General features: G+C 39.8%; 1 protein-coding gene across 1 annotated transcript in view; it reads right to left on the bottom strand.

The window, feature by feature from the left end:
• COL4A5 (collagen type IV alpha 5 chain) overlaps window positions 1–14,506 on the bottom strand; it is an 83,480-nt gene that overhangs the window by 44,025 nt on the left and 24,949 nt on the right. The window contains exons 3-13 of the mRNA XM_075435549.1: window positions 7,262–7,351; window positions 5,929–5,973; window positions 5,148–5,192; window positions 4,979–5,041; window positions 4,159–4,212; window positions 3,425–3,451; window positions 2,144–2,224; window positions 1,041–1,103; window positions 458–493; window positions 318–359; window positions 117–209 (exon numbers count right to left, since the gene is read on the bottom strand). Of these exons, the coding sequence (XP_075291664.1) occupies window positions 117–209; window positions 318–359; window positions 458–493; window positions 1,041–1,103; window positions 2,144–2,224; window positions 3,425–3,451; window positions 4,159–4,212; window positions 4,979–5,041; window positions 5,148–5,192; window positions 5,929–5,973; window positions 7,262–7,351 (639 nt within the window). The remainder of the gene's footprint in view (window positions 1–116; window positions 210–317; window positions 360–457; window positions 494–1,040; window positions 1,104–2,143; window positions 2,225–3,424; window positions 3,452–4,158; window positions 4,213–4,978; window positions 5,042–5,147; window positions 5,193–5,928; window positions 5,974–7,261; window positions 7,352–14,506) is intronic.

Below are 14,506 nucleotides of genomic sequence, written 5' to 3'. Positions count from 1 at the left end.
TGAGAAAAATAATAGAACCTCGGCAGTAAGCGGGATGCGAGTATATATGGGCCAAACCAATGGAGGCTGCAGCTTGGTCACATGCTCCTTGCAAACGGATATAGTTTCCCACTCACCTGATCTCCTTTCTGAAACTCAATGTCATTTGGTCTCTTCTGCTCTCCAATTTGTCCTGGTGGCCCTGGAGGTCCCTGAAGACCTTGTTCACCCTAATGTGCAAGAAGATGACAGTTTATTACAGACAACATAAGCCAAAATGGCACGCGCAAGTATTTTGAAAGTAAGAAGCAAAAATATCATCCTGATCACCTACTCACTTTTTCACCTTTGGGTCCTTGGAAATTCAAACCCATGTTACCCTGCAAAAAGTATAACTTGTCAGCCCTTAGAAGTCACAAATGAACAGAAAGCAAAACAAAACAGTCCACCACCACCATTAACGAGGGAAAGAAAATACCTTAGGTCCTGGCAGCCCTGGTGGACCAGGAGGTCCCTATTAAAAAAGGAAACAGGAAAAAAAAAAAAAGTAATTTCCAAGCACTTTACATGCCCCCTTGTGGAGGGGAAAAAAAGAAAAAACAATGGTACTACTTTGACTCCTGTGCATTATACCCATGTTGACAAGGCACCTTGCCTTCCTCTGACAGCTATTCCTCATCATATTCAACTTCACAAATACGTAAGAAACTAGTTCTTCCTTTGAGTGAGAGAACCAAATGAACAGTCAGGTATTAAACATTAAGAAAAGAATCATCCTGGTCTAATAGGCTAAAACACGTCCCTCAGGTTTCACACAAATAAGGAGCCTGCACAAAGATTCAGCCTGATTTAAAGCAAAAAGAGGCCTGGAAACAGAATGAGTGTTTCAAATGTATCACATTTAAATGTGCACTGTGGCAGCTCCAGGGTGAACTGAATGCATGGTTGCTGTTGTCTTCATAACAAGTCTTGAGTACAAGACCTTTGCACTTTACTGACCTGCTACTGAGGACATGAAACAACACTGAACACTTTATGGGTAACAGGATAAAGAAACTTACTGTCAAACCTGGTGGCCCTGGAGGGCCAGTTGGACCTGGTACACCCATAGCGCCGGGCGGGCCCTGTTGAGAAAGTGGAGGAGGCTGAGAGAAAGGCACCTTTTTATGAAAAAAACACTGAGACCTTCAAGGTCAAAATACCCAACAGCTGCACCCCATACATGTCAAATCAAAGTAGTTGACCACTAACCTACCAATCTGTCCTTGTGGAAAGGCCTAAAGGAGTTTACATCGTGTTAGGAGTGTTCTGCTCTCAACATCCACACATCTCTTTGGCTTGGATAAGGGAATGCGTTTTTGTTTGTTTTCAACTACTTTTGCTATTTCTTTCTCTTCATGCACTGAGAGCGAACAACAAAACACTATGTATTTGTGATTTCTCCCAGCCAGAAACAGACAATAGGGAAGCACAGATCAGAGGAACAGAAATGCTAACAGGCTCAGTCTGGTCAGAATAGCCTGGGGCTTGCCTCTCTGTACCAGGAAATGAGAGTCTCTGGCTTCTGGCCAGTCCAGGCCGATAGACTCATTTTCTGCTCCCCTTGTTCTTCCACTAAAGCAATGAATGGCTCAGTGGGGAAGCACAGGGCCTGGAGTCACTAGCTGTTTTCACAGAAGACTGCTGGGAGAACAGAAACGCTGTTCAAGAGGTGCAACATGAGAAGAACAGCTGAGACATTACCCTCTCTTCCCACCATCCAAAATAGTGGCTATAGCCCAGAAAGGCAGATGTTACTTGCTTGACCTCAGGGTGAAGCAGGGAAGGGAACTCCAGAACCGATACAAAGAATGTCTAGGAGGCAGGAACAGGCAGGGTAAACAGGAAAAGCAAGTCAGTAACTGCGAGTACTGCTGTCTGCTGGATACCACTTTCCTGACCAGGGGACCTTTCTGGCCTCTGTGGGTCATCCAATTAAGAGCAATATGGAAGCCCTTACTTTCCCTCAAGCTATAAACTATAGGTACCTTAAATGCGAGCCCCACTTCTTTATGTAAACATTTGGATCCCCTAGCACCAAATGTTCCAATTGTGCTGTAATGCAAATACTTTTCATGTTATCTTTTTGGCAAAACACCGCCTAACAGTACTTTACACAACTCACAGGTATCCCTGGAAGACCTGGAAATCCTGGGTCACCCTTCTGTCCTGGCAGCAAGGATGTAATTATTTCACCGGCTTCACCCTAGAAGAAAAAGAGCTGGCTTTACTAAATAGTACATTTTACAATTCTTTGTCACAAACCTGACTCCAAAGGACACACAGTAGCTCTGAAGACTCAGAGGTATGCTACACCTTAGCAGTACTTTTTAATATAAGTACTAGATTCTCCAAGAATAGATGTTTTTAGAAGAGATCCTTGCATATTTGGAGGATTCTTTAAATGGCTAAACTACCAACTATTAAAAGCTCTCTTTTTCTATGTACAAATATATCAGCATTGATTTAAATTCCAAAAGACTGGGGGATCGAAAAACAAATGCTTCACAAAAGAAAAAGACATTCTAGCTTCATGTGAAAGCAACGGATAGGACACAACAGTATGCTGTTACAATAGTTGTGCTTCATGTTCTGTATCAAAGCACAGTTTCTTATTGATTTCAGGGAATATCTTTGTTTTAACAGTGTATGTTCTGATCAGCTTGCCTTTTAGTATCTTTAAAACAATTGGGAAAAGAAGGAGCTGAGAAAAACAATTCAGCTTAACAGTCACCATTTCCCAGCACCAGTGTTATGCTGTCCTCTCAGGAGTTTACTGGAATAAATCTGTGGGTCAAGTTTCCTTTCAAATAGATTTGAACCAAAACTGATGTTTTGGCCCATGCTCACATAGATCAAGGATACAATCAAAAAACCCTTAAAAATTAAAAGGGATCCTTAAGGTCCAAAATCATATTATGAGACTATTTACATTAGGAGAAAAAGCCATCTATGTAGTGAACTATACAGTAGAAAGCACATTTCCAAAAGGAACATAAGACGTTGGACTATTCTCTTCACTGGGTATATTAAGTTATTATTGCTTAGTCTGTAGTAGTATCCTTGAGTATGCACAGGTAGACTACTGGTGCATCTGCACGTTCATAGGCATTTTCTAACTTGATGCCTCACACCACAAGCAGACACTGTCCCTCACACTCCCAAGGAACCCAGCTTCAGAAAACAGTCTGCTACTTCTTGAACTACTGACCCTAATTAAGTAAAGCTACTACAGAATTTCCAGTTAGTTGCACTGGTGTTGCCTAGAAACACTCAGCTTTTTGCAGAATGTCACTCCAGATTCCAATGGATGAACATGCATAAAAGCAAGCAGGTTACTTATGCCAGATCACATTGCACACCCATGGCTGGTTAGTACTTCGATGAGCAAGTACAGAACACTTACCTTCATACCTGGCAGACCAGGGGGGCCCTTTGTTTAAAAGAAACAAAAAACAAAAGAAATATCAATAGAAACAAATCATTGGTGTGTTATTTGCAAAACATTAATCAGATCTATACCATGAGGCAAGCATTAAAGACAGCAATCTAAAAAAAGATATGAAACAGGAGAAAATAACATTTTTATGATCTTCAAAACCAAATGGAAAAAAATACAGAAACACTTTCATAGTGAATGCTGAGCATTAAAGGGATTCCATTTCCCAGTAATTTGTTTCTTTATTGCCTCCTACTATCCATCCTGTCTACTACATTTCTTTCTTTTGTACTTTGATTCTGACAGTCACTTTGCTGTACACCCCTGTGTTTTATAATGAAAACACCCTACACTTTTTTCTGCCCCATTAATCACCAGTAAGACCCTTTAGATGTACTGGATAACAGTATCAAGATCTTACTTCTCTGACACATATGCATGTATTCGTATTTTTCAGCAGGTGGCAAAGCATCTCAGCATGTGAGAATTCAAAGCGCTTTTTATTAGCTTTACCACAGCACGCAGCAGAAAAGCTCACTTATTAGACAACTAAAATATTCTGATTAACCATAAAAAAATTATTATATTCTTATTTATTAAAACTCCAACTGCAAAAAGAAGCTGATATTTATCTGATCTTTCACAGATCTAAGTAGAAGTCTTTCAATGTATTACAGCTAATATGGAAATCTTTTACTTACAGGAGGCCCTTGTAAACCAGGAAAACCTGGACTGCCTGGGAATCCACGCTCTCCCTTAGGGATGAGGAAAACGATTAGCCAAAAGCAAACCAAAACATAACAAAAACAGATAAATGAATTTTGACTGAAAAGCCCAGTGTCATTGTTAGCTTATAGCTCCAGAGTAGTGAATTGTATTACAACAAGCTACAGGACAAACAGTTTGTTAAATCACACAACTGACTGAAACAGAACTTTCCATATTCAGATATTTCCACATACCTCCATGTAAAGTACTCTACTACAGAGATGGAAAACACACATAGTGCTACAGCAAGATTGACTTCTTGTGTGGAAACATCATAACCTGAAGCTAAGTAATATATTAGAATGAAAGGTACTCCTTCCAACAAGGATAATGAATCAGTATTTCCAATGCAATATTATTAATAATTACAAAATCCCACTGCTAGGTAACGAGTTTTCCTTGGTAGCAAGAGTCTACTACAAAGACGAGATGCAGTATATGATCTAATTATCAGACACTCCTCTCAGTTGTTAGCTGTAAAGATAAGGATTAGAACAAAGAATTTAACTACATTGGCTGCAGAGTATAAATGTTGCGTCTTGGTGCTGGCAATTCTGGCAATACTCGTGATTTAAGCACCAGACCACGACACCTCTCAGATGTGTGTTTGAATTATCTGGGAATTACCTGCACAACTCAGTAACAGCAAGTACTGCTGCACATAATAAATTAAATCTATTGGCTGCAGCCAGGAGAACAAGAGCTCTTTATCATCTTATTGTTGCATTGTTACAAGTTTTAGAGGGATTCCACCTTTGTTCCATTGCATCCTGGGATACCCTGAGGTCCTGGTGGCCCATCTTGTCCTGGCAATCCCTTTGAAGTAGAAAAGAGCAAAGAAGAGTTAGCCTGTAGGACTGTCTTCTGTGCCTGAAAGACAAAATGGAACAGATCTGTATTTATACAGCTCTTTCCTACTCACAGGAAGTCCTGGTGTTCCTGGAAATCCTGGAAGCCCTGGCGGTCCCTAGAAGGAAATTAACCACAAACGTCTTAAACAGTACGGAATGAATGGATGTGCAAAAGGATTTACCAAGATTTTACTAAATGCAACATATTCGTGTATATGTAAGTAAAGAAAAATAGAAACATCTGAATCACCTGTAAAAAAAGAATGCCATGCTGGACAGCCATCAAGGTTCTTACCCTTCTTTCAGAAAAATATCCACAAAAACATAGAGAAGGCAATTCAGAACAATTAAAGTAATAGTATGTAGATTTATAAAGAAAATAAATGAACACTCATGGTGTGGAAAATGGATGTGTCCCACCGAAGTCAGAGAGGTATCAATTGTCACCAGCTGAGGGGTCTGACAAAAGGAAAAAAGCAAAAGCAAACCTAAAGGATTTCCAGACAAATCAACTTCTCCCATATCGACCCTATGTATACTGTGTCTACTTCAGAATAAAATGAAGCAAAGTTACTGGATTGCGTTTAGGTCCTGCATAGCAAAACAAATCAAATAATATTTGGGATACTCTCCCTAATGAGTAATACAAGTAATATGTAAGATTGTATTACCTACGCAATCTTATATTACTTATTAAAAGTAATGCTATATCTTCTAGCTGGTAGATAAATTAGTCTTCAGATTTAAGTTAATTCCCTCCCCCCTCCCCCCCCCCCATCAATCACTACTCAATGCCTGGCAGTCTTTAGCCATAATTGCAATATATCATCCTATAACTGCACCATTACTTACTCTGATTCCTTTGGGTCCAATAGGCCCTGGAAGTCCATCATCACCCTAAAAAAAACCCCAAAAACCAAAAAACAAACAAAATGAAAAAAAACCCCACACTGAAGTTTGCAGTCTGCCTTTCTATCAAATTAAACTGTAAGCATGATAAAATTTCTTCTACATGTTTATAAGTGAACTAAAATTTATATTAGTTGTCATTTCCTGAGTAAAAGAGTTCAAAAGTATTTTGTTTTGGGTGTTGAACTTTGTATTGAAAAGTATTTGTTACAGCTGATAAACCATGACTTAGAGGAAATGTCTTTAAAAAAAAAATCAAAGCTGTGTAATATGGCTTGTAAGCAGATACCAGTCATGTGCTTTCATCAAATATCCTACATTGACCTCTTGTGGGCACAAGAGATACACGATTAAGTGTGAATGATACCGTACCATTATTTTGTATTATGATAATGCAGAACTTTGTACCAAAATCTTGAGAAGAAATGGCATTTATGGAATAAAAATATAATCAAAATTTCTAGTCCAAGACCCCTCTGTTGTTTCACTCTTGTTTTATCCAATTCATCTTTCCTTTTAGTGTACACTCATGTTTCTTATTACCTACAAATTTTTTTCTTTGCTTCTTTTTGATGTCCTTCTGCTAGTTTATACTGTGTGCATTTACAAAAGAAATAGCAGATCCTGGATATTCTTGTGTATATTAAATATAAATGCATTCGGAGGAAGGCTTTTTAACATTTTAATGCTATATTACACCATCTGAGTGTAATGATGTAATACAGCAGCAAATAAAAACAAACTGGAACCCTCCAGGGAAAGCCAGGAGCATTCCTCAGTTGTCTCTGCACAGGTTTAATGAGGCCTTCATTTGCATCCCCCACCCAACACCAGCCCAGGAATGCCACCAGGCGCAAAGAACAGAGCTTACCTGTGTGGTGGGACCCCTCCGGGCAGCTGACGGCCCAACACCACTCTTCTCGGTAAACCAAGCCATGGAGTGCATTATTGCAAGGACTAATAAAACGACATTACAGCACCTTGCCAAACCTGTTCTTTGACCTTAATCTGCAGCACCAAGTGAAAGGATACAAGCACGCACGTGGTGTTTGCATGCACGTGTGTAGCTGAAGAACAGGAAACTTACAGCAATCTTTTTCCTACGGTTGACTATTCAAACCAACAAAACCAAACACCTATGTCATATGCCAACATTTAAAGATTTTCATTATTAAACCAACGATAACCAAGAGTTCTGGAATGATTTAGGATCAGCACTACAAACAAGCTAATGCTACCTAGCATTTTCATGCTAACCAAGTAAATTGGGACTTACCTTTGAACCTCTTGGACCAGCTGGTCCTTCTGGTCCTGGAAATCCGGGCAAACCTGGCTGTCCTTCCAAGCCTGGGAATCCCCTTTCACCCTACAAAATAACAGGTGGTAGTGGAGGTGTAACATGACAAAAGCACAAGTTATGATAGAAAAATTCAGAAAACACATTATTTTTCTGATTTTCTGTAGGAAAACAGGCAAACTAACACTGTGACTAAACATCTCACCTGCTCATCTACAGAAATTCCTGAACATACACATGCATTGACTTTAATTGCACCACTGAAACAGGTTTCATAGGATGTTTATCCAGTATTTAAAACCACCTATTTACTGAAATAATTCAACCATCTGTTTCTCCTGTGCTGCTTAAATACATAGAACTCCCTTCTCTTCCTATAAAAACATAGGTTTATTAATTACTAAGTCTCTCCTGAAAACTCACCTCTGCTGCAATACCTATAAAAACTCTCAGAAGGCTGTAGATTGCTGCTATACTAACTGACGTTTATTATTTCAGTTGTAAGATTATTATTCAAAATATAAAACCAACTAAGATCCTGGTCATGCACGGTAAGCTAAATAGCGTACCAACACAGAACATGCACAGGGTTCCAGCCCAAAACGCTTACAATCTAAATCAAGTGAGACAGACACAAGACAGCAAAGAAACAGGGTTTCTTCTTCTCTTCATTTGTCACCTCCTACTAAAATCTAAGCTCACAAGCAGCAACCATATTTGCTAAGTATTTATGCAATAATTAGCCATGGTAATCAGCAGTGTAAAAAATAACATTTACCATCATATGCTGCCCTCTAACTTGTTAGTGTACATTACCAATGTCGCTTTCCTGCAGTTTCAGAATATGCATAGCTGCAAATTCATAAAACATTTACTTTTATTCCTTATATGTCATGATTAACAAAAATCAATATATATTAGGGTTTCAAATGATACAGAAACATTAAGAAATATCAGAACACACCTTTTTGTGCATATATATATATATATATATATTATGGCACACTTTTCAACTGAGTAAACAGGTATTTCCTACAGCTCTGTTACATCCACCAGTATATATAACTGCTTATGAAACAGGCAGTTTTTCAGCAGTATTCCTTATTGCTCTATAGATGGGTTTGGTTGGTAAGTTTGGTCCCTACCTGCTCAAAGCCTTCTGTTTCTTTACCCCAATTATTTTTTAATGACAGCTACAGGAACCGCCAAAGAAACACTCTATCCTAACAAGCACCTTAATCATACTGGTAGAATTATGAAGGCCTTTGCACATTCTCTTTAAAGTAATTCATCCTGAATTATTATTTTCTTGCACCACTGCAGCAAGAATGGGAGTAGTGGCTCCCACATCTATTATCTGGCAGTCTTCCAGCTATGGCACTCTCTAGGAACTTGTGAGGTCCCACCTAGCTCTTCTCAGTCAGCTGAAAGAACCAAACCAGTGATCTCGCATCTTCAAGACAGCGGCAGAGAACTGAAAACGGGGGATTGCAAGCAGACAGAAGCATTTAACTGCAGCCTTGAGCATAATACACAAAAGGCAATATTGAGGCTTTGCTCCTTTCCTCTTTACTTCCTATAAGCAGCTGTATGCTGAGCATGACAGCAGGCATTCAGTATGACAGTAGTGTTAAGTCACAGTATTAAATCGTAATTTTCTCACTACACTACTTAGGTAGGTGCTCTGTATTCTACTGTGGGGGACAGGACAGGAAATTAGAAGTTGCATTCAAAACATTGACAAGATGCTGAGAACTCAAAAAAAATTTTCAGAGAAAGTAACAGGGCTTCCTGCCTTCTTTTCCAGTAACTGCTATACTGCTTTCTTGGAAACACAAAAGGAAAACCTTGTGGATGAGAGACAAAAGGGTGTGTGCGAGCAAGAGCTGCAACCTTACAGAAGAAACAACTAAGCTGTACTTAGTCCCACCTATACAGTGAGACTCTGAAGGATTTAGGGTATAGGAATGGACAGCTCATTAACTGGTCTGCTAAAGCTGGTTTCCTATTAATTAAAATGTAAACATACTGCTCTCTTGTACAGAATAGACATCTTTTCTCCCCTGTGGAAATGCTGAAATTGCACCATAAATTCAGGCTAGCTTAAGTTTGACAGTCAGGGTCCAGACTGTGTTCTTGCACACAGAGTGCCAGACTGTGCTCTTGCATGCAGCTATGCAGCTGGTGTGTGACCTCATCTGAAAAGCAAGACTGGAGGAGTGTTACTATCTCAGGCCAGGATATGAAAGGGTTAGTGTGTCCCTGAAGGAGAGAGAATGAGGAATTTGGGAGTGCCCAATAAGGAAAACATTAGACAGAGCCAAACTGTGGAGCAAGCTCTAGCAAGAGCTGTGTTCGCACACCAAGGAAACACACCTGTGCACAAGAGGCATGTCAGATGTGTCACGTGCTAGCTAGGCTACACAATGCCCACTAATCTCAATTTGGTCAAGCTTCTTCACGTTTTTGTTAGAGAAAGTAACATCTGCAAATGGTTACTGGAGCAGACTTTTAGCAGAGGGTTGGCCTTGTGTGTCATCTAAGGCTAGAGAACTGTTCTCTAAAATGCAACTACTCTGAGGTCTCCACTTTGAGCAGTAAAAGAACTGAGAAGCCAAGGCCTTTAGAGCGAAGGAGAGACATGTGAAGCCAAACAGTTAAGCAAGAGAAATACAGGAGGCAACAGATGCTGCTAGAAAACTGCACTATTGAAACTATGAGTATTTTCCAAGCCCACTTTGAAAGTGAGCAGCAACAATGAGAGCTTTGCATGAAGAAACTGTTGCCAGAGCAACATTAAAAGATATACAGCATGGAAGAAGTAATGCAACAGACAGCCGTATTATTTACTCCCTTTCTAAACGATAAGGGTGAAAATAACAGCTGCCTCGGATTCTAATACTAGTCAACATAAATTCTACCTCAACTTAAAGAACACCGACTAACTTCACAGAATTAGAACTATACTATTGAATCAAGACACTTGCTCAAAACAAACACACCAACCAGCCACAAATGGTAAAGATATAGTTTAATGCAATAAAGAAATACCCTCTGATACAACCTGTATTCTTCAAAATACATCACATTTCTACAGAATACCATCTATGTCTTCTTTTGTAAGATGAACAGTCAAGGTTTAATGGTCAGTGCTTCATTTGCTGGGGTTGTAAACCTTTCAGAAAACAGGGCCATATATTAGTGCAGTTCAGGCCAACATTTACGAAGCACAAACACCAATTATTCTTGACAAAGTGGTTAAAATACGAGAATTTTTAACCATTTCTTAGCAATTTGTATCCAACATTGAAAAGAAAAGCTGAGCTTGGGTCACATCTGTACTAAATTTTAGCGTGATAAAGGCAGAAGCAAATAGGGGTCTTGAGGACATATACTGACAATTTTCTTCTGAGGCTCAGAGCTCCAAGAATATACATCCGAAGAGACCAAGAAGAAGATATTCTTCCTTTAGGGGTATGGATTTCTTGTATCTGCTTCAAAGGCAAAGTTTCTGAAATGCCCTCAGAGCTCAGATATCACAAGCTGTTCGTGTGAGAATCCCAGGCACCAAGCTTGTATGAGACCGTATATCAGGAACTTGCAACCCAGATGAGTCTTTGGAGCTGCACCCCCTACACTGTGATCAACAAACCCAGTAAATTCAGCACCTTCTGAAATTCTCTTTTAAAAGGCCATGGACTAACCATATGTAATAACTAAAGAGCAGCTTCTTAATCAATTTAACTTAATTTGAACGGGTAGAACCCCATAGTCCTGCTCATCAAAACCAGCATGATGTATTTGCAGTTATTTGGGGGGGGACGGTGTCTTAGGTGCTGTGAAAAACATGGTCCCTCCCCACCTTAAGCCACACTTTTCTGTCACAGCTACACAAATAGTTGTACTGCAACATAACTTGCACAAGGGGACTGATCAGGCTGAAAAATAACCTAGTTAAAGAAACTTGCTTTCAGTGAGATCACTTCACTGACAGCTCTGAACATGGCCACACAAGCCCCAGGGGAGAAACAGGAATACCTGCTAAGGGAAGGTATGAAAGCCTATTTCAGCAGCAGCACATACTACTACTTTAAAGCAAAACCACAGCAGTCTTGGGGTACATGCCCTCTTTGTCACCAAGATGCATGCAGCTTGCTTGCTGTAGCCCTTGGCTCTGCCTTCATCAGCTGGAGCAGCTGAGATTCAGCACCACCCCCCTCCTCCTCCCCAGTCTCTGTAGAGCTGATCTTATTGGCATCTTTGGATCTTGTTTCCAGGTGAGGTAAAACCAGCCCAATAATCTACAAGTCTTACTGGTTTGTCTTAGAAATTCCTACATGTGCAGTGTTTATGGTGTGTGTATATTTCTTTAGCTAGCTTTTACTCATGAACCAGCTTTTAAGTATTAAAGCAGGTTAATCTCAAAAGTGCTGAGCAATATTTACTTAAAACCCAATCATCATCTGGTTCCTTAAGTGAAAAGCAATTATACACTTCTAGTTGAAAAGTGAGAGCAATTCCTATAAGCACCTGTATGTAGCAGCTTAATAAATTACTTCAGTTTTAATACTTACTAGCTCTAATTCACTACTGAGGAGCTTACTGTAACACCACAGCAATCAATTATTAACTTCTCCAGTAAATTCCTCTAATTTCTTTGTTATACCATTTTAGACATGTTTGAATTTTACACTACCCATTTTATATTTAAGTTTAGTAAGGTGGGCCTGAGCAGAGGAAGAAAACTTTAGTGCACTGATTTTTGTCAGCTATTGTACTACAGGCTTCCAAAAACAGAAAGCCGCTTACTGTGCTTTGATTCTCCAACAGGTAACATGCTACTGATGCTATACAGGCTCATGGCAGAGGCAGAGCTAAACAGGAATCACTGGCAGCACACAAGCGATTACATAAGAGCTGTGGCTCCCCAAGGCAAGACAAGAAAATAGTTCTCCTATTTGTTAACAGTTCAATTTATATTACTGTACTTGATCTGTTGAAATTTGGATATCTCGAAGGAATGCTAGGATGCTTAGGAAGAAGGCTACTTTTGAGTCTCAAAAGGAACGCATCAGGCTCTGCTAAGTAGAGCAAAGCAGGACTTCTTGGTTGACTTAATGCAAGTGGACAGCAACTTGGATGTGGAAGCTGGTTGTGGGCCAGATGTGAAACAGTGGAACAGAAGCACAGGACTCAAATAAGTGCACTTGACAAGGCTTTTCCTGTCTTCCCCATACAGAACCAGGTTCCGTACGCCTGACTTCCAGCAGTTCTAGAAGTACATAGTCATACTCCCAAAGGGAGAATCAAAGCAGGAAGATCATTTACACAGCTCCTTGGCTCTTCATAGATCAATTAGGCAAGGAACTACAGAGTTTGACTTCTAGTTCAGAGATCACTGGAGACAGGAAACAGGAACACCAAATGTCAAGTGCCAAATACAAAGCAAAGCCTGAAACTTGTTGTAGCAACAGTTTACACTCAAGTGGAATAAAGAAAGTTGGGTTGAAGACAGTATCAGGTTTGGAAACTTACATCAAGTGTGTAAGTGGTAAACTGTGATGGATCAACCTAATCATCTTTAGATAGCCCTTGATGCCTTGTAGTAGTATGAGACTCTAGGGCTGTAAAAAAGTAAACCAAAGAATTTATAAGAGAAAGCATTATGGATGGCAGTGGCAGAAAACTCTTGTGGTTCCCCAGAGCTGAACTGCTGAATCCATCAACGCATCAAATACTGAGGGTTTTATAATTACAGGGCAACTAACATAATGGGGTGTGTGCACATATGATCAAACCAGTTCCACTAGCAACACACCATACTTGAGAAATACGGGCTTTGCTTTTCATTGTTCCTTTACATAATGTGCATGGTGGTATGCAAGGTTCTGAAGGACTGTTTAAAAAAAACAACCCACCAAAACCCCTCTGGCATGCCTCAGGATTACGCTGTGTTTACCTTGATTTAGGTGGAAAACGCAGCACACTTCTCAGATTTCATAGCAAATCTTCCATTTTAAGGATGGAAACTTGTCCTACATCTATCAGTTTAATAAGTGGGAGTCTGAGACATATAATCCCTTCCCTAAAAGGGCTCAGACATAAGAAAAAAAAAAACAGAGAAAGCAGCCTTAGAGGTGAAGCTCTGTTTGTGTGTTTTGGTTTTTTTATTTTATTAAAAGGTTACACTTTGATCAATTTGCAGCCCCCTAAGAATTTTCCAGGAAAATACAGAATCATTATATAAATATTTGGTCTGATGTCATGCTCGTTTTACTGCTTCCTCACTTTCTCTTCACAAAAGGTTATCAAGCTTGTCACTCTTCTGCTACAATTCTCTCCAGAAAAGGCCAACAGAGGTTGGAAACTAAATGTAGAAGAGTTTCTCCTGTATAGTTCTCCTTAATAATTAGCTAGGACAGCCTGGAGGAGTAGAAACAATACCCACAATACATGACACTTGAGAGCTTGATCTTGAACAAGGCTCATACGCTCTGGTTGTTGACTGTAATTGGACAAAAAGGTCCCTCTGACTCCACACAGTCCCAAGGTACTCTTTACCAGAGAAAGGTGACTATCTCAACTTCATTAAATGACACTGAAGGATTTGAATGTATCGAGTGGGTCATGGTCCCTGCATATGTAACAGTAGTATAAAGAGAAAGCTGAATCACAGGGAGAAAATAATTACTTGATTTTACTTGGAAAGGCAGAACATTTACTTCTAGGTTCTCCTTATCCACACTAGCCAGACAATACCCATTTGCTCACTGAATTCACAAAATAGCTGTGCCTAGTCCACAAAAAGGCCAACTCCGGATTACAGAAAGGTTCTTCAAAGCTGTACCTTCAACAACTGTATTGGGAAGGTAAGCCTAATGGTTTATGTGCCTTCAGACTAAACCTGAAATAGTCCTGTGACTAGTGTTAGGACACTTCTGATTTGGCCACCTGCATCTGAAGATCCTGTAGAAATGCATCAGACAGGTTCATGTTTTGGCTAACCAAATCTAACTCAGAAAGTCTGCTATCAACAGGGTGCAGTTCTTCACTAGCTATGTAAATTGGGAATATACTCAAACTAAAAGCAAGGAAATGTCAAGGCATGATCTCATCTGTCTGGAGCTATCTGGATGGCAGGTGTGGCACCAGGCATTACTCTGAATTTTGGACATCTGCCTTGCTTAACCTCAGCCAACAGTAAAATTCTGTCAGCACATTATG

This window comes from Opisthocomus hoazin, chromosome 14, assembly GCF_030867145.1.
Source record: "Opisthocomus hoazin isolate bOpiHoa1 chromosome 14, bOpiHoa1.hap1, whole genome shotgun sequence".
NCBI classification, from domain to species: Eukaryota; Metazoa; Chordata; class Aves; order Opisthocomiformes; family Opisthocomidae; genus Opisthocomus; species Opisthocomus hoazin.
Note: the sequence above shows the minus strand (reverse complement) of the source record. Positions and strands in the feature narration are given on the sequence as shown.